The 18,307-nt window shown below is 35.9% G+C and overlaps 1 protein-coding gene across 2 annotated transcripts; it reads left to right on the forward strand.

Annotated features, from left to right (window-relative positions):
- The first annotated feature begins 1,247 nt into the window (after window positions 1-1,247).
- On the forward strand, window positions 1,248-11,057 carry LPA19 (photosystem II 11 kDa protein-like protein). Of its 2 annotated transcripts, none has more exons than XM_089826846.1 (3): window positions 1,248-1,692; window positions 1,805-2,223; window positions 10,737-11,057. In XM_089826846.1, the coding sequence occupies exons 1-3, from the start codon at window positions 1,602-1,604 to the stop codon at window positions 10,872-10,874; spliced, it is 648 nt and encodes a 215-aa protein (XP_089682972.1). In that variant the 5' UTR covers window positions 1,248-1,601; the 3' UTR covers window positions 10,875-11,057. The 2 variants fall into 2 exon arrangements, with proteins under 2 accessions (XP_089682972.1, XP_089682973.1); XM_089826847.1 differs by having other exon boundaries at window positions 1,248-1,669; window positions 1,800-2,223.
- The last annotated feature ends 7,250 nt before the right edge of the window (window positions 11,058-18,307 follow it).

Genomic DNA, 18,307 nt, shown 5'->3' on the forward strand with positions numbered 1-18,307 from the left:
TGGTATTGGATAGTTGACTATTTATGTCAATTGATAGTACATTACTACACGTGTTGCTGCAAAATAACATTGTGTTCAACTTTGTTGACTCTTGAAGATAAATGGGTTGGTACCTTTAAAAATTACAATTTTGAAGTATGACTACAACTAACTCAATTTTTACCACGCAAGCCTTTGTATCCAAAACACACACAAGCTGTCAATTGGTGAGTGGACATGTTGAAACATTATCACTTTTGTATTCATAAATTATGTTGCCTTTCTTCTACTTACAAAAAGATAATTGGCACATGTTCTCCATGTTTTATGTTACCACGTTCCTTTCGTGGGCTTGTAGTGTACACACAACCTAGTGATTTGGGGAACATAGGAATTCTATGTGGTGTCCTGTGTTGATTATTGGTTCGAAACACTGTCTAAGACAAGTTGTCCATGTAGGTTGTTCATTTGTAGGGATGCTTTGGCAATCATAAGGAGCATCAATAAATTAGAGGTCATCATTCTTATCATCAATTCATTCACAATTTTTATTGTCTATTAGATATGTATATTGCCTTGCATGTTTTTATCTTCTGTCTTGCTTTCATTACTTTCATGGCACATTTCTTGTTTATAAACATGATTATATATGTTATCTTTCATTTGATTGAACTTGCTAGTTGTTATCAACATAGAATCATACATTGTATCAACTAGAATGGAGTTGTTGAGGTCATACTCCCCAAGCTCATTTTTGTGCAAGCCATAATTTTATCTTGTAAGACAACCATGTGCCTTGGCATCTTCGTATATGACTGATGTATTCCCACTTGACAATTTGTATTTGTATTCTAAATTTATCACATATGTGATCAATGCAGTTATTGATGTCATGGAATTTGCATCTATGCCAAGATGAGTTTGAAACATATACCTAAACGTAAACTTCCAAGTGTCCCCCTAGTAATATTTATGTTTTAGTTTATGTTTTAGCCAAGCATGTCATTTTTGCGCCTGAATAGCTACGAATCTATTTTATCACATCATCTTACTTTGCTCTAACTTCAATAACTATATAGGATTTATACATAGCAATGAAAAATGAGTGCCAAAAACTAGTTTGAAATACTCGTTATTTCGAATTCAAATGCTATGCGCAAGCTTAACACAACTAGTTAACAAATACAAGCTTATGTGTTATAACGTATAAAATACGAGATACAGAACTAATCCTGCATATAAACCATTCCCTCCCTTTCTTCGAAACTACTCGGTGTAATGTTTTCTTTTCTGACAATTAACCATTCTTCCTTCTAACAATCCCACTTTCCCCCATTTACGAATGTCGTCTCTATTTGAAAGAGAGTACATTGAATGTCCATCCGTATGAACACATATCTTTGTGTCATTTTCCCCATATAACATGTGACTTTTTGCAAATTTCCCTAATACAACGACAACAACAATCTTTTCTTTTTAATACAATTTAGAATAGGTGTCTTTTTTTTTTAATAGAATTTAGAATGTGTGTTCAAATCCTTAGTTCTTATTTAGTTTGTCTATCATTTTGAAACTCTTTGTAATCTCGAAGAACAGAAACTCTTCGTTCCAGATAAGGGGCAATGGGAAGCTTAAGACTCTCACCGTGCTACAAGGCTGCGGCAAGGCTACACCCGGCGACCCCATTCAGGCAAAATCAACCCTTATCTCAGTGTAAGCTTATTAAATTAGTGCCTGTAAATTCAATATCCAAATCAAATGCATGAAATCTGTATTTTTGCCTGATAACATAATTCCTGATGGTATGTATTCGCTAGCAGAGCAGGGAAACTGCAATTTTCATGGCGAATTCGCACACTTCCTTGCCGTTCCTTGAAACACAAGAGGCGCCTGTTAATTTTTGTCGGCACTACTTTGGGAGGCTCTCTTCTTCCTTTCAATTTTCTTCACGCCGCAGAAGGAAATGAAAACACTTCTGCTGAGAAGAGAACTGATAATGATGACGAGGAGGGTTTGCTGGGAGGACTATTAACGCTATTCGACCCCAACGAGAAGACTAAGTCTGGAAGAGTTCTTCCCAAGAGCTATGTAAAAAGTGCGAGAGAAGTGGTGAAGAACTTGCGGGAATCGCTGAAGGAAGATGTGAAGGACACCGCTAAGTTTAGAAGAACGGCGGACTCTGCAAAAGAATCAATTAGGGATTTTATGCAGAACTGGACGGGCCAGAAATCTGTGGCATCTGAGGTATTTTTAACTTCATCATTTTGAATTATTGTATTTTTAACTTCATTACTTTGAATTTATTGTTTCAGATTTTGAGCGCCTTAGAGAAATGGATTCAATTCCTGTTGCACAAAATGTTCGAAAGTTTAATCTTTTCATTATCTAGCGGTCTGTTGTAGGGACCTTCGAAAAATTTCCTCGATTCCTTTGCCGTAAGATTGTTTCATATTCTGCGCTGCTGCGATTTGTTTTTGAAGATTTCCAAACGTACATTTTATTTTTGATTTAAAAATGTTCCTTAAATAACATAACTTTCAGCCCAATTTATTTTATAGATTTCAAAAGCAAAAAAATTAATATATTTTCATTTGATATGACTGTAAATAGCATGTAGTTGGCCTTTGATGGCTTGGGTGAGTAGGAATGTTTTTATCCCCAATGAAAGTGCCAATGCGTTTACCTCTTGAGAACATCGCTAAGGCCCTGGAGGTACTCCAGAACAATATCTTTGAGAATATCTGTGAAGCTGCAAAATTCCAGAGGCTTCAACCTACCTGAAAAAGTTTCCAAAATGAAATAATGGCTGCTCTCATGTTTCAGAATAAAGTAATGGCAGTTCTCGTCTTCCAATTTTTAGATGACCTCGTTTCCAAATGGACAAGTAAGTGGAGGCTAGTTTGAAATCACAGTCTTGTCGAAATATGTGCAACTGTCGTTTATTGAATATTACAATTTTATCTCTACAAAATTTGAACCTTTCCTGCCATTATTTCCTTGCTTAAATTAGGAGCTATAGCCAGCTAATGGGGCTTATTTAGTAAATTTTTAAAATTATATCAAAATTTTACATAAAACCTTATGTATTTGATTAGGGAAAAATCAATATTATTAAATCTTATAACCTTTTTTCAAATAATAACCTATAGCATATAATGTTTCTTATCTCTCAAAATTGAAACTTTTTTCTACTTCAACATTATATTGTGTAACTGATATATAATTGCACAACAAATTACATTTGGGAAACTGTTTTCATGCTCCCTATAGCCCATAATTCCAGTTAGAAAGTGTATATCGTGATAGGAACACCATGGTGTCACTGACTACTTGATGTGTGGAACTGCATTCACCTGTATCTTCTCTCGAAACATCCTCCTGATTGATGTCCAAGCCCAAAATAGTTTCAGCACTAGAATGCCTGCTTCTCATTGTCAAGTGGCTGCATCAAGATTGCTTACCCTGCTTTCAGCCAGATCTCTGCTAGCAAAGACAACTCCAAGTATACTACTACAGGAGATAAGAATTACCAATTTTTGCAGTGATGAATATAGTCAGTAATGCAGGGACAGAATAGTAATCTGACCCGAGACAGGAACAATGCAGAATATTCTGTAGAGGGATGAAAGGGTGGAAACCAGGGTTTTATGTACAGAGATGTATTCCCCCATGACCACAGATCTTTTGACTATATATTATGTCTGATCATTATAGAAACAAAGACTATTATGAAGAACTCCTGTACTACAGGTGTAAATTACAATTGTTCTTCCTGGAAAGATTTCCAATTATGAAATCCATGTATTCAATTTTGGAAGATTGGGTCTTAGGTTGGAAAACCTGCAATTCAGATCCAAATCTTCGTAATGCTCTCTTTTTTCCTGAACTTTTGGATCCATCTCCAACAATGGGATTTTTTCTGAACAATTTTAACTGGCCACCTGCAAGCCGCCTCCATCCCAGGGGAGACACCAGTGTCTGCATGACCACCTGGAGAAGGGGCAAGAACACTATCCTGAGAACCTACTTTCTGTCTATCTAAAGTCAGTTCAGCGTACTTGCAGCTTGCTGTATTACCAGACTCAACCTGTCTGAAGCCACTTCAACTTACTCATAGCTTACTTCAATACCAGACTCAACCCATCAGCACTACAAGTACCTTCCAGTACCTTCCAAAGGACTCACAGATTTGACACCCTGAGAATCAGAGGAAACCGACTGAGGTGAACCATTCACAGCTTTACTTAGGGTGAGAGGAACAGCTGCACCTTCTTTGGCATCCAGTAGAAAATGCAAGGAGGTGGTGCTGTGATAAGTTTTGGGGTTCAGAGCTTCCTTTGTAATGGCTCTCATCCCTCCTCCAATTCCGTACGACTTTTAATTTATACTAGATCACATTCAAAAAGAAATACTGCCACTTTACTCTACTCAAACTAGTCATGATGGACAGATCCATAGATTTGTGAAGACAAGCTACAACATCAGCTGGAGCTGTACCATCTGCATGATCCCATCCATCACAATCCAAAGGAAATTGAACATAGAATTTTTTACTCTTTCTGCAAACGTTGATCCTAGCAGGCAATTCTTAGTATCCAGTCAAGCTTTAAGGATTTAATTAATATTAGAATAGTTTAGAAACTGCATACAATAAGTTCAGCTGAAAGTGATCAGCAAAGAGTATCAAACTTAAGCAATTACTCCAGTATCTAGACCCAGCAGCGCTATACATTTGATTACATATCAGAGAAGTATGCCATATAGCAAAATGGGAGTATATAGAGTATGAAGAGCTCAGAGCAACTATACAAAGTTCAGAATATATCACAAAATATCAGACTCAAAAACATCCAGAAGCTTGCTATTCTTCTCCATTTGGGCTGCAGCCATCATTAGAAACCAGAGATTGTATTAAGACACTATTAAAAACTTCATCATGCCAGCCTGCAAGCACATATTCTTTAGAAGTATTGTCACTAGGTTCTTTGGTCTCTTCATTGCCACTGATAGCAGTAGCAAAATTCTGAACATTACTGGAAATGTGTAGATCTTCCATCATCTTCTCAAGTTGATTTATTTCAGCAGGATCCAGCACATCTTTGAAGTGGTCCAAATACTGGAAGGCTTTGACCTCTTCTTTGTGAATAAGCAGCATACCATCTCGAACTAACATCATAAATTGAGCCATAGAAATTTCCAAGGAAAGATAAACTGTGACATAATGAAAAAAAGTCTTCTATCGTTCTACTGAAAGACCTCTTCATTTCTTGCCTTCCAAAGGAACCATAAGATCTCACAAGTAAGAACAGACCAAAATATGTTAAGTTTAGAATCAAAGGCTTCAACATATCCTGCTAAGATTTCATTCTAAGAAAGACCTGGTTTTGAATTCCACACAATGGGATTTCCTAAAAAGATTGACCAAACCATGATGGCAAAGTCACACAGAAAAAAGACATGTTTGAAAGATTCAATTGAGTTACAAATTTTGCAATGCACAGGACTAAGACCCAAGGATTCCATATTGGAACCTAAAGCAAGTTTTTTAAGTAACAATAACCACCTAAAACATAACTTCTTTGTTTCAACTTTTGACTGCCAAAAATACTGAAAAAAGAGACACCAATCAGAAAATGGAGAGCAAAAACCCCAGCCCTGGATCACTCTTTGGTAGATATCTGGATCTGAAACAAGCATATTATAGATTTGCTTTAAAGTTACTTCATTAAGCACACTCCCATCACACCACATCATTTGTTTAAGGAAACTATCTGAATCAATTACCTTAGAAAAGTTACAGCTACCAAGTGCCTTAATAATCAATGTATAAGTTTTTTTGTGAGTTTGAGGGATGCCAAACATGGCTCTAATTTCCTCCCAGGTTCCCAACCGATTATTAATCATTAAGTCACTGATTAATGAAATACCAAGATCATTCCAATGCTTGGCTGAACAACTTTGTGTAAGTGCCAATGGTTTCCCATTCAAATATAACCCCCACCAAACTGATCTATTCGAGACAATGTAAGATGGAGAAGACCCAACAGTAGCTCTGACTGGAAGGAATATCTTTGCATGGATCCAAGCCTTCCACAGGTTAGCAAACACATTAGAGCAAAAAATCTTGATTTTAAAGTCCCCCAGCAACATGTCATTAAATTGTATATTCCTCCAATTTTAACCCTTGAAGATAGTGGAGCATTGAATATTATGCCTAATCAGAACCTTCCAAGGCTCATTGCCTTGGATAGCCTTTAATATCCGTTCAGAAGCAAGAGCAATAGCATGCTTCTTAAGATCCTTCAGTCCCAAGCCTCCATATTGTTTGGGTTTACGACACCAATTCCAATTTACACAATGTCTTTTTTTGTTTCCCATCCCATCAGACCACAGAAAATCTCATAAAATCTTTTCTATCTTATCCATTTGGTAATTTGCCGTCAACCAAGTAGAGGCAAAATAAAGATGATGAGAGGACAAAACCTTCTGGATGACTTGAATCCTTCCAGCTAGGGAGAGGTGATGGGTTTGTCATTTAACATGCTTTTTCTGAATTTTATCAAATATTCATTGCCACATGGCTTTGGTTGAAGGATTAATAGCAAAAGGGATACCAAGGTATCTAACAATCTCATATGGGCCTTTCCATTGCCAACCCATTGACTGAATTCAATAGGGGGAAAATTAGACCAGCCTAGGACAGAGGGTTTATGCAGAGCAACTTTAGCACCTAAAGCTAAATAAAAAAAATCTAGTCTGTCCAAGGCATTAGAGAAATTTCTTTCTTCTAATTCCAGGAACAAAGCAGTGTCATCAACAAATTGAGAGTTCAGTAAGGTATCTTCATTAGGAAGGAGAAGACAAATAACAGGAGGACCAAGAGAGGTGTCTCTAAGGATACAAAATAAGGCATCAACTGCTATCACAAAAAGGGAAGGGGCAATGGGGCAGCCCTGTCTAATTGAGCTCCCAAGAGGGATGGTATTAGCAAGATTGCAATTCCCATCAATGGCTATAGATGGGTCTTTAAACAACACCTCAATCCAACTGCAGAAAAATTCAGGAAAACCAAATGCTTAAAGCATTCCAATAACAAATAGCCACTGTATTTTGTCATAGGCTTTTTCAAAATCAAGTAGGATCATTGCCACATTCTGATTGCTCTTATTAGCCCAATGCATTGCTTCCCAGCTTGTTATTAAATTCTCCAAAATGTACCTTCCCTTAAGAAATCTTGTTTGTGTGACTCAGATGGATCTATCAAGCACGTCCTCAATTCTTTTGGCAAGCAACTTTGCAATGATCTTATAAGAGATGTTCAACAATGTAATTGGTCTCCAATTCTTAATTTGAGATTTATCACCACCTTTTGGAATCAACTTCATCATTCCTTTATTAATATTCCCACCTAAAGATCCTCTGCTGAAAGAGTCTTCATATAATGCCAAGAGATACTGGATATCCAATCTATATTAGATTTGTAAATCTCAGCAGGAAGTCCATCAATTCTTGGAGATTTGTTGTTGGCTAAGGAGTTAATAGCCCATTTAATTTCTTCTAGAGTGATAGGTTTATTGAGCCTTATAAAATCTTCATTTGAAACTTTTTTGGGAATCAATTGAAGACATTTATCAAGAGCCTCGTGATTGACAGAAGTCATGTTTGAAGAAAGAAGGTGAGAGTAATAATAATAAAAAGTTGATTCCAGTGTTCCTGGATCAAAAGTATAGTCATCATTGATATGAATACTTTCAATAAACTCCCTCTTATTTTTAGCTTTAATGATATTAAAAAAATACTTAGATCCTCTATCTCCTTCAAGAATCCAATTCAATTTGGACCTAGTCCTATGTCCTTGAATCTTGTAGTTCTCTATCTTCCTTGGTGAGTTTTTGGTCTTAATCAGAGCAGTGTCTAACTCTAAGCCCTCAATTCTAACCTGGAGTTCCTTCTCCAACATGTTAAGGTTAGCTTGAGCCCTAGTTTCTTCAATATTCATGTCCATGCTTCTTCTTTTTTCCAACTATTTGAATTTTTTTTTTGCCATGATTCAACTAAACCTTCCCAAATTTCTCTTGGTTGAGTATTTAAACTAGTCATTTTAAATAGAGAGGTCACTTGCTGAAGTGCACCAATTGTATCTTAATCCTTAAGAAGAGATAGATTTAACTTAAAGGATCTGCATATATTCTTTCTTGGAGCTGGTTCCTCATCTTGAAAACAAATCTTAGCAGAAATAGGAGAATGATCTGAGAGAGAGGCAGGATTGACAAAAATAGGAGAGTTACTAGGTTCAGATTGAAAGCAGAAGAAGGCAGATTCTGCATACATTCTGTCAAGCCGACAGTATACCGTTTGGGACCCTTTTTGGTTACTACACCAGGTATACCAAATGTCTTGGAAGTCAACTTTCCTTCTTTCTATAGGGTCTAAAACATTAAATCTTCTCTCAAGTTTATTCCAAAAGAATGATTCATTACCTTTCCAGCTAAAAGAGTTACCTCCCAGTTTATCTTCTCTACATTCAGCCATGTTGAAGTCACCAGTAAAAATCCAGTGAGTGTTAGGCAGATTAGCTGTGGCCCACTCTCATAATGAGGTTCTATCTCTATAATCATTAGGTGCATAGAAATTGCAAATCCCAAAAGTCAGTCCATTCTTATTAATCACAATCCATAGAGCTCTCTGACAAGGAGAGACCCCTCTGTTCACAATAGAATCAGCCCAGTTAGGTCCAACTAATATAGCCACCCCCCCTCTATCTCTTTTTTATGAGAATAGAAGGCAGTAGCTTGATCCCATAGCATTTTCAAAATGGTATGAGCCTGAAATCCAACAACTTTAATCTTTTGAAGGCATAAGAAATCCTTCTGTTTAACTTTATTACACCATCTCCTTACAACGTACTTCCTATCAGCCATCTCCAATCCTCTAACATTCCAACTATGGATGTTGATCACATTCATGGTTTTTAGAGGTGTTTTTACCATTATTATACAATCTATTAAAACAATCAGAGATATCTCCCTGTTTACTTTTAAAACCATTAAGAGTTAGTTAAACTCCGATTATCATTTTCTTTCCTTTTCTTACTTTGTTTATTAGTAACTTCAAGAAAAGGGGACTCTTTCTTCTTCTCAGGAGATATATCCATCCCTGCTGGCTTCGATACATCCAAATTCATATTCTTTCCAGTCAGTGACTGGTTGGAAAGCCTGCAATTTAGATCCAAATCTTCATAATGCTCTCTTTCTTCCTGAACTTTTGGATCCATCTCCAACAATGGGATTTTTTCTGAACAATTTCAACCGGCCACCTGTAAGCCACCTCCATCCCAGGGGAGACACCAGTGTCTGTACAACCACCTGGAGAAGGGGCAAGAACACTATCCTGAGAACCCATTTTCTGTCTATCTAAAGCCACTTCAGCGTACTTGCAGTTTGCTGTATTACCGGACTCAATCTGTCTGAAGCCGCTTCAACATTACTCGTAGCTTGCTGTGATACCAGACTCAACCCATCAGCACTACAAGTACCTTCCAAAGGACCCACAGACTTGACACCCTGAGAATCAGAGGAAACCCACTGAGGTGAACCATTCGCAGGTTTACTTAGGGTGACAGGAGCAGCTGCACCATCTTTGGCATCCATTAGAAAATGCAAGCAGGAGGTGGTGCTGTGATAGGTATTGGGGTTCAGAGCTTCCTTTGTAATGGCTCTCATGCCTCCAATTCCGTATGACTTTTAATTTATATTAGATCACATTCAAAAAGAAATACTGCTACTTTACCCAAAATAGTCATGATGGACAGATCCATAGATTTGTGAAGACAAGCTGCAACATCAGCTAGAGTTGTACCATCTGCATGATCCCAACTATCACAATCCAAAGGAAATTGAACATAGTCAGAATTTTTTGCTCTTTCCTTAGCAGAGAATTCTTAGTATCCAGTCAAGCTTTAAGGATTTTCTAAGAAGTGGACGTGTTATGATACTAAGCAGTCGCTTGAGGTTCAGAGTATATAATGGCAGGGTTCAGTACTTAAGATGAACTATTTACTGAGATTGAAATGACAGTAGCTAGAATTTTGCATGAGATTGAATATTATGGCGAGAATGACTATTACAATTATTCTGAAGCAAGTTTCTGAACTTGAAAAACTGCCCTCACTATCTCATCCTTTTCTGATGAACCTGAACAATCTGTAACAACTGCTTTGTTGGCAAATTGCTGCAGTTGTTCTGATCCATTCTCAATGTGTCCTGATCCATGCTCAATGTTGTTCCTCAATCCTCCTGCTGACTGCACTTGCCAATGAGTATTTACTTTGCTCTTACCAAGCCCCTATACCTCTTGGAGTTGATACTAACAGTTGTCCTCATTTTTCAAATCTGCCTTATCTTCTAGTGGACTGATTCAGCCAGCCCATAGTCTGAACTTCAGTAATATGTATGGACTGCCTTTAACATTCATGCCCACCCTTGATTTTAGGTGAATTACTGCAGTCCACTTTCTCCTTTCAAAGAGCATGGCTCCTACTTTTTCTTTGAGATTGTAATTTGCCTCCCATGACTAATGTTTAGTAGAATTTTCCATTTTCATTTTAGATCCGTTCTATAGTTTTTGTGGTCCGTGTTCATAACCTGACCATGCAATATCAAACTTGTATTGTCAGACAATGAAGTTAGTTCTTTTTAGTACCTTTTTTCAAGTTCTTTGATAACATTCCCGAATAATGTGGAATATGTCATTTACAGGATTCATATACAGCACTTGTAAGTGCAATTAGAGTTCTTGCAAACTTCTACTCTAAGAAAGGGCCAACAGCTGCTATGCCAGAAGATATTAAGACAAAGGTTATGGATGACTTGAACTCAGCAGAAGCTGCTCTTTGATATTCTATCGATCTATTTTGTAGTATGATTAGTAAATTGAAATCTTTCAAATGATATATTGTAAACTTTTCAGAAATTTTTGTGTTTTTAATATTCTAGTTGAGCATACACTCTTATTGAAAATATGCTGTATACCCTCTTATATATATTGATACATAAAAGCAGCTTATTGTTTAGAAATCATATTGAATTCTAGCAAGAGCACATGGTGCTCTAGTGTAAGATAATGCAGTCTGGTCTTTGTTTCTGTATAAGTCATAGCAACAAGACCTTTTCAATAACTGACTGAATTTCTTGTTCAGTCCCTAAGTGTCTAAAATAACTGAAAGAGTCCATACCTTTGAAGTGATTTTGATAATTTCATAAGCAGCTGCACCAAGACTTTTAATCCCTACAAAATGTCATAGCTCATGCACAACATTTGTATCAAAGGCAATGTTTTACAGTCAGAATTTTCAGAAAAGAAGGGGAAACACAGATTTGAGATATCTACCATATATTAATCAAAGTTTCAAATAATATACATGTAGTTGTTAGTTTTAGACTTGATCCTCTAGAGTTAAAATAGGTTTGCAACTGCTTTATCCCTTTTCACTTATTTTATATAACTTCTAGTCGAACTTTCACTTATGGATATTGATACATTTTCTTTTAGTTTGCTTTTATCTAAGGGTGGGAAAGTGTTATTAATTACAACTGATGTCTTTTTCACTATTTTATGTCAACCACAAACATCAATGCAAATTTCTTTCGAGTTCAACTGTTCTCCTAATATTTTTTTAAAGCAAAAGCAAAAGCAAAACTCTTTTTAAGCATCAAATAATTCTTTATTCTTTTGTCAGTTTTCTTGTTTCTGCTTCCATCAATGGAGAATGTACTCAATGTTAAAGGCACACTAGATGGTGCATCCAACTACTTAATGGAAATTTAGAGTCCTTATTGTAGAGAATGATATTCTCAACTACATGAAGGTTGATGTAGCTGAACCTTTTGATGGCATTGAAAAAGCTCAATGGAGAAAGAATAATGTTATGGCAAGAAATACTTTATTTTTAAGAATCATTTGGTGGTACCTATTATAGCAAAGTTGAATTCAGCTAAACTGATGTTCAAGAATCTTCAAAGTTTGCATGAATTCAACAACACTAGTAGAGCTCTAGCCTTGAGGCGTCAACTCCTACACAGTAAGATGTATAAAGGAGAATCTATGGTATCTTATTTTATAAAGATTATAGAATTGAAGGATCAACAAAATGCTATTGGAGAATCAACCGAGGACAATGATCTGGTTATGTTGACCATGAATGGCTTCCCTCACTTTTAGGAATTTTTCATTCAAGGGATTAGTGGAAGAGATCAACCACCCAAGTTTGATTGCTAGAGAGCTGATTGCATTCAAGAGGAATACAGATTAGAGACATGAAGAAATAAGCAGAATTCTCATGATGAAGATCATGTTCTTGTTGCTCATACATCTAAAAATAAAAGAAGTGAATGGAGAAAATGAAAATTTAAGAGATATAGAGGTAAGGATTCTGATTCAAATTCTGAATTGAACAAGAGTAAGGATCTATCCAAGATTTAATGTTTGAGATGTGACGAGTATGGTCACTTTGCCAAAGATTGTTTATTAAGACCAAAACATCAAGCTGTTACTACAAAAATTGATAGCAACATTGATGTTGATTCACCTTATAAAGAGTCTAGTGACAATTCAGGAGGATTCTTATTTCAAAGTTTATTTTAGTTCACACTTTTGGTTTGAACAAAGAGATTTTTTAAGTCCAAATTCCTTATTCGTATTTTGTGCTATTGGTTTAAATTCTATAGTAAAGATATGATTTTATGACTATGTTTGAGTTGCATGATTGGAGTTTTCATGGGTAGCAGGATTTTTTTTTCTTGGTCAACAAGATTCAATGATTCATTTGTGCTAATTCATATGCAATTGAGAGAGAACATAGGTTATCGCATTCTAGTATAGGTATTCTGAAGTGATCAACAAGTTTGTTGTCTATTTTTTTTTGGATTCTCAAGACTTGAGTATATGGGAAATGATATATATATAATTGGAAAAGATAGAAAGAAATTTTGGATGATTGATGATTTAATTAGTGATGGGATTGTTACAAAGATTTGTTTGGGAACTTGGCCTTATTTTGTTGGGTATTTCAAATTGTTATTCAATCTTATGTAGTCTGTTATTTTGATTTAATCTATTTGAGTGAGTTCTTTTAGGGCAATATGTGAAGCTTAGAGACTCATTTGCCTTGGTTTAGTGCATAGTACACTTCAATAGCTTCTAGATTTTAGGTGCACACCTATTTGTGTTCTTTAGAGGTGTTGGACGAGTCTTAAAATCTTGTACGAACATGAGAGGGAAGCTAATACCTATAAAAAGATGAGTACTTCATACTCTTGAGTAATGTTTATGAATCTTTTGTGTAGTTCTTACTATAGAATAGTAATTCATATATTATTTTCAGCATTGGTTAGTTTATTTCCTCTTTTTATGATAGATTAATTCTATGAATTATTATTAATATCCCTTGGTTATGGGTTTAGGTCATGTAGCATACGGATGTTATTTAGATTGTAATTTTTTAGGATTATAAGTTGTATTTGGCTCGTGGTTGTTGTGCAAATATTAAGTTAACAAGGATTTCGTGTATTGGTGGATTCTAAATACTTCCTTATGGTTTGTAACTTCTAATATCTTAGTGATATCAACCCAACTTGCTCAAGAACATTCATGGTAGTAGGTTTGGGAGGCATTTTGTGTTCTCATGTCATGGAATATCGACTTAGTGGAGTTTCGAATACCCATATTGGTATTTTTTGACTTATTTCAGCAAGTGAGATGGTAACTTCAAATTTGAAGGTGACAAAGATGAGTCACTTGTAAAAAGTCATGCAAGTTGTAGGAATGAACAAACTTGCAGCCATGGAACTGATTTGGTGGCATAAAACTTCATTTAAGAGGAAGAACATATAAATTTGTCATTGTGATTAGTTTCTTTGAATAGGAAGAAATGAGATTCAAAGAGAGACTCTTCAGCTGCGAAGAAAAGATTTGCATATTCAATCTGAAATTGACATTGGTAGCTTTAGGATAAGAAAATCTAGGATAAGCTGAAGGAGGACAATCTTGACCTCTAGCATGATAGAATCTTCAGACGTGTTTACTGAAAATTGTTCCTCCAAGTCAAGCTTTATAGGTAATCTTGAATGAGGAGCTGAGGAGGTTGATGCAAATGCTTGAAGATTCAAAAGGGAACTTCAGTGGCATTGGAAAGTGTCAAATCCTTTCAAGTGGATCAACAACCTCAAGAAGCAATATGGCTTCGAAAGTTACTTGTTTGGTCAAATGTTGGAGCTAACAATAATTTATTGTGATAATCAATAATTGTGAGAATGCAGTCCCTGTTGAGAGGGAGTCTCAATATTTAGTTGTTTTTATGTGCTATAATGCTTTTTTTTAGAGGGGGAAATTTAAGGTGAAATCCCTTGTAATGCACTTTTCTCTAAGAGGGGGAAATTTGAGGTGAATGCCTTCATAATGCATTTTTCATGAAGGGATAAGTTTGAGGTGAAGGCTCTTGTAATGTATTTTTCTTTGAGAGAGAAATTTGAGGTGAAAACCCTTCTAATGCATTTTTCTTTGAATCAGAAAAAATAGAGGTGAAAGCCCTTCTCGCTCTTCCCACTCATAGGATTAGCCATAGTGGATGAAATGCTAAGATACCCCATGACAACATCGTGTTAAGTGACTCCATAATAAGATGATGTATTTATTTCCACTTATGGTAGTAGCCACAGTGGATGCCATGTTGAGAGACTCCATGACAACATCATGTTGAGTGAATCTGTGATGTGATTTTTTGTTTATTTCACACCTAGGAGTAGCCATAGTGACCATCATGTTGAGTGTTCCATGATGCTATCACATTGAGAGAATCTATGATAAAGTTTTGTTTATAGCATATATGGTTGTAGCCATTATATTTGTCATGTTCAAAGACTACATGAATGAGAATTTGGAAAAGATATATCACTTGCTAAGAAAGAGTGTTAGTGTATCGTCTTAAAATGAGCACTCATCTTGTAAAACTTTTAGCACCTGTTTAATAGTGACTTCCTAGACCATAGATGGATATGTGCTCAATGCCTTTTTTGTCTTGGTTTCTTCCACCTTTTCCCAAATCCATCTTACATTCCTCCTGAGCTTTCAGAGGGTTGTCTCTCCCCTTCTCTAAGAATAGGTAGACCTAGTCCAAAAGAGGTCAACCTCTTCCCTGGTGATTGTGAAGCACGGGGCCCAAAAAGTCTTGGGGTTCCAAATTATTAATTCTCACTCTCCAATCGACTTGTATTATTTTCCTACTCGGAAACTAGTCTATAAGGAGACTTGGAGGCTTCATTTTTATATCATACCTACATGCAAGCTACACTTACGCTTTGCAATCGAAGCATTCAAGCAAAAGAATTTTCATCAAGCATTGAAGAATCTTTTGTGAGCATTTCCTCTTCAAGATCTAGCATATTGTTGGCCATAAAGGGAGGAGATATGCATTGAGGTATTCATCATCTTTTTCATTGATGCACATTTACATCCATGGCTACATAATGTGGTTTCGGCAGATCAACTACAACTTGTGGAGATATCCTACATTTACTTTCCGAATTCAACATCTACGACATACAAGGAGGCAAAATTCTTATTGACAAGAGTTTTTACAAGCAAGGTGATTACTTACATTTATCTTGTTTTATTTATATCCATTTACATTCTCAATTTAAGGTTGATTCCTCAATCTAGGGCTTGACTAAGTCAACCTCTGGTCAACCCAACAACAAAAACCTCAATTTTATGTGTGCAGGAGCAAGATAGCAAAATTGTGATTGCATATCTCGAAATAACTCTTTGAAAGCTTTCTGACAAATTTGGGTTGATCTTGTTATAGTGCCCCTAGAACACAATGACATTAAGGGAATTTTTCCAGAATAACTACCACCAAGTTGACCCTTTCTCTGCTCCCTTGTCAAAAAATCAGTTTCTAGTTTTTTTGGGGTTTTCATTCTGTTGAGGGATCTACATTTAGATGTTCAGTTACAAGTCCAGATTCCTCATAGCCAAAACACAACTTCCTCTATGCATTTAAAGGCGAGTCTTCTATCTTTCATTTCAATTCATAATTTTAGCATAAATATGCAACTTAATTGGGCTGATTGTAAAAACTTGAGACATCTAGATCTACATTACTTAATAAATTAGTTCAATTTTGCATACACAACATCACACACGGATCAAAGAGAGTATGTCGCTAGATTGCATTCCTTTTCACAATTCAAATTTAGTATTGTCAACCCTTCCTTTTGGGCCTTGCTAATCTAATTTGGGTTCAAAAGGGAATCATATTCTAAGATTATCCCCCCCCCCCCCCCCCCCCACACACACACACACACACACACATTTGAACGTTTTAGTTGTGAAAAGTTGAGTCCTACACCCTATTAAAATGTCTCCATTTCCCCCCTAAACATTTTGTGAACCCGACTTGGCCCCCTTTCTTTTGGAGTTAGATTGTTCTATCTTAGGTGTTTACCTTCTTTTGGTGAACCTGACTTGTTCCCCTTTCTTTTTGGAGTTAGATTGTTCTATCTTAGGTGTTTATCTTCTTCTAGTGAACCCTTACTTTCTTTTTAAAGTTAGATTCAACTATATTTTGTGTGTGGTTAGATCTCTCTTTTAATGTTATTCCTTACATTTGTGTGGTTAGATCTAATTAGACTTTCTCTTTTGTGATCTCCCTTTCTATGAGTTTAATTACACTAAGCCTAACCTATAATATTCCTGTTAGGCTAAGCCGTAGACTCATGGGCTCCTTCGACCGTGATTCCTCTTTTCTCCGTAGGACTCGTGATAACACTAGTATCTTTCCTCAAGTATGCTTTAAGAGTTCCTTTTAATTGATATGCTCTCTCATAAATTTGATAAATTGGAAAGTTGTCTTGTGCAAGAACATCAAAATTCGGATGGTATTGCTACTATTGAGGTTGTTAAGAAGCTTGTTAATAATGGTGACAATAACATCTCTATCTTGTGTGGTATATCTCACCTTATCAATGCTCATGCTAAGCCTTTAATGGAATAAGCTCAAGAGTTAGGATATCCTCCTTCCACAATCATTGAACCTTCTATTCCTACTTCCACTACTCTTTCTAGCATTCCTCTATATGCTCCACCCCTATGACAACTTCTACACAAGTCTCCACTCCTCTAAGTGTTGGTCTTCCTAACCTTTCACTTTCTGTAAGTGTTCCTTCTACTTCCATACCTTCTTTATTACCTTCATATAATGTTGTTCCTTTCACATATTCCAATCCTTTACCTGTTCCTTTTAATCCTTTGCCAACATCTTTGTATCTTCCTTCCGCTTCCTATAATTTTTCTAACATGTCTAATATATCTAAGCCTACTATCATGTCTTTCGATCCCACAATTAGTATCTTGGTTCAAACCATCATCGTGTTGCAACAAGTGGCTCAATTTACTCAATCTAAGTACAATATTCCTACATGTGACTTTGCTATTCCCCTTTCCTTAGATATTATTCATGTTATTATAGCACAACATGTTGAGGTGCCTTCTCTTGAGACTTATAATGATAAGGGTGATACTATGATTCATATGAACACTTTTCAAACTATATGTAGTGGGTTTACTTAGGACTATAGACTTATGGCTAAGTTGTTCTTGCACACTTTTAGGGATAGAGCCTTGCAATGGTATTGCTCTATTCTATTGATTCTTCTCAAACGATTGCTAACACTTACATTCAACAATTGGTCCACAAATTTCTTTGATTGATTTAATACATTGCAAACAAATTGTTAAAGAGAAAGTTACTAATTTTATTGGTATATTTAAACACTTGTATGCTCAAATATCTTATCATGTGCCTAATCATGATATTCTTGATCTATATTTTTTTCTAATTTACAAAAAGTCATTAGAGATAAGATTCTCCTTACATAGTATACTTCATTTTCTCATCTTTGTGCAGTGCTTCACCATTACTAGTTACCAGTGAGTCAACTCGAGAGCTCTACTTTGGTGGCTCCTATTTTTAGTGATAAGAGTGATGCCGTTGGTATTCAAAACAAGTTCTCCAAACCTAATAGCTTCATCAAATTAAGTCGACCAACACAATTGTTGATCAAGTGGCTGCTACATCTAAAGATACAACTACTTTTTCCTATGTGTATCATTCTAATTGTAAGTACACTCAATCATCTGAACCTTTACCTGAGGTGATGACTAAATTGATTCATGCTAGAATTCTTAAACTTTCTCCTATTTTTCCTATTGCAACTAGCGAACCAATGCCTAAGTCATTTGAGTCACATATTTTTTGTTAATACCATCATCA

Source organism: Cupressus sempervirens, chromosome 4 (genome assembly GCF_028749045.1).
Source record: "Cupressus sempervirens isolate cs-2001-9-10 chromosome 4, ASM2874904v1, whole genome shotgun sequence".
Classification (NCBI taxonomy): Eukaryota; Viridiplantae; Streptophyta; class Pinopsida; order Cupressales; family Cupressaceae; genus Cupressus; species Cupressus sempervirens.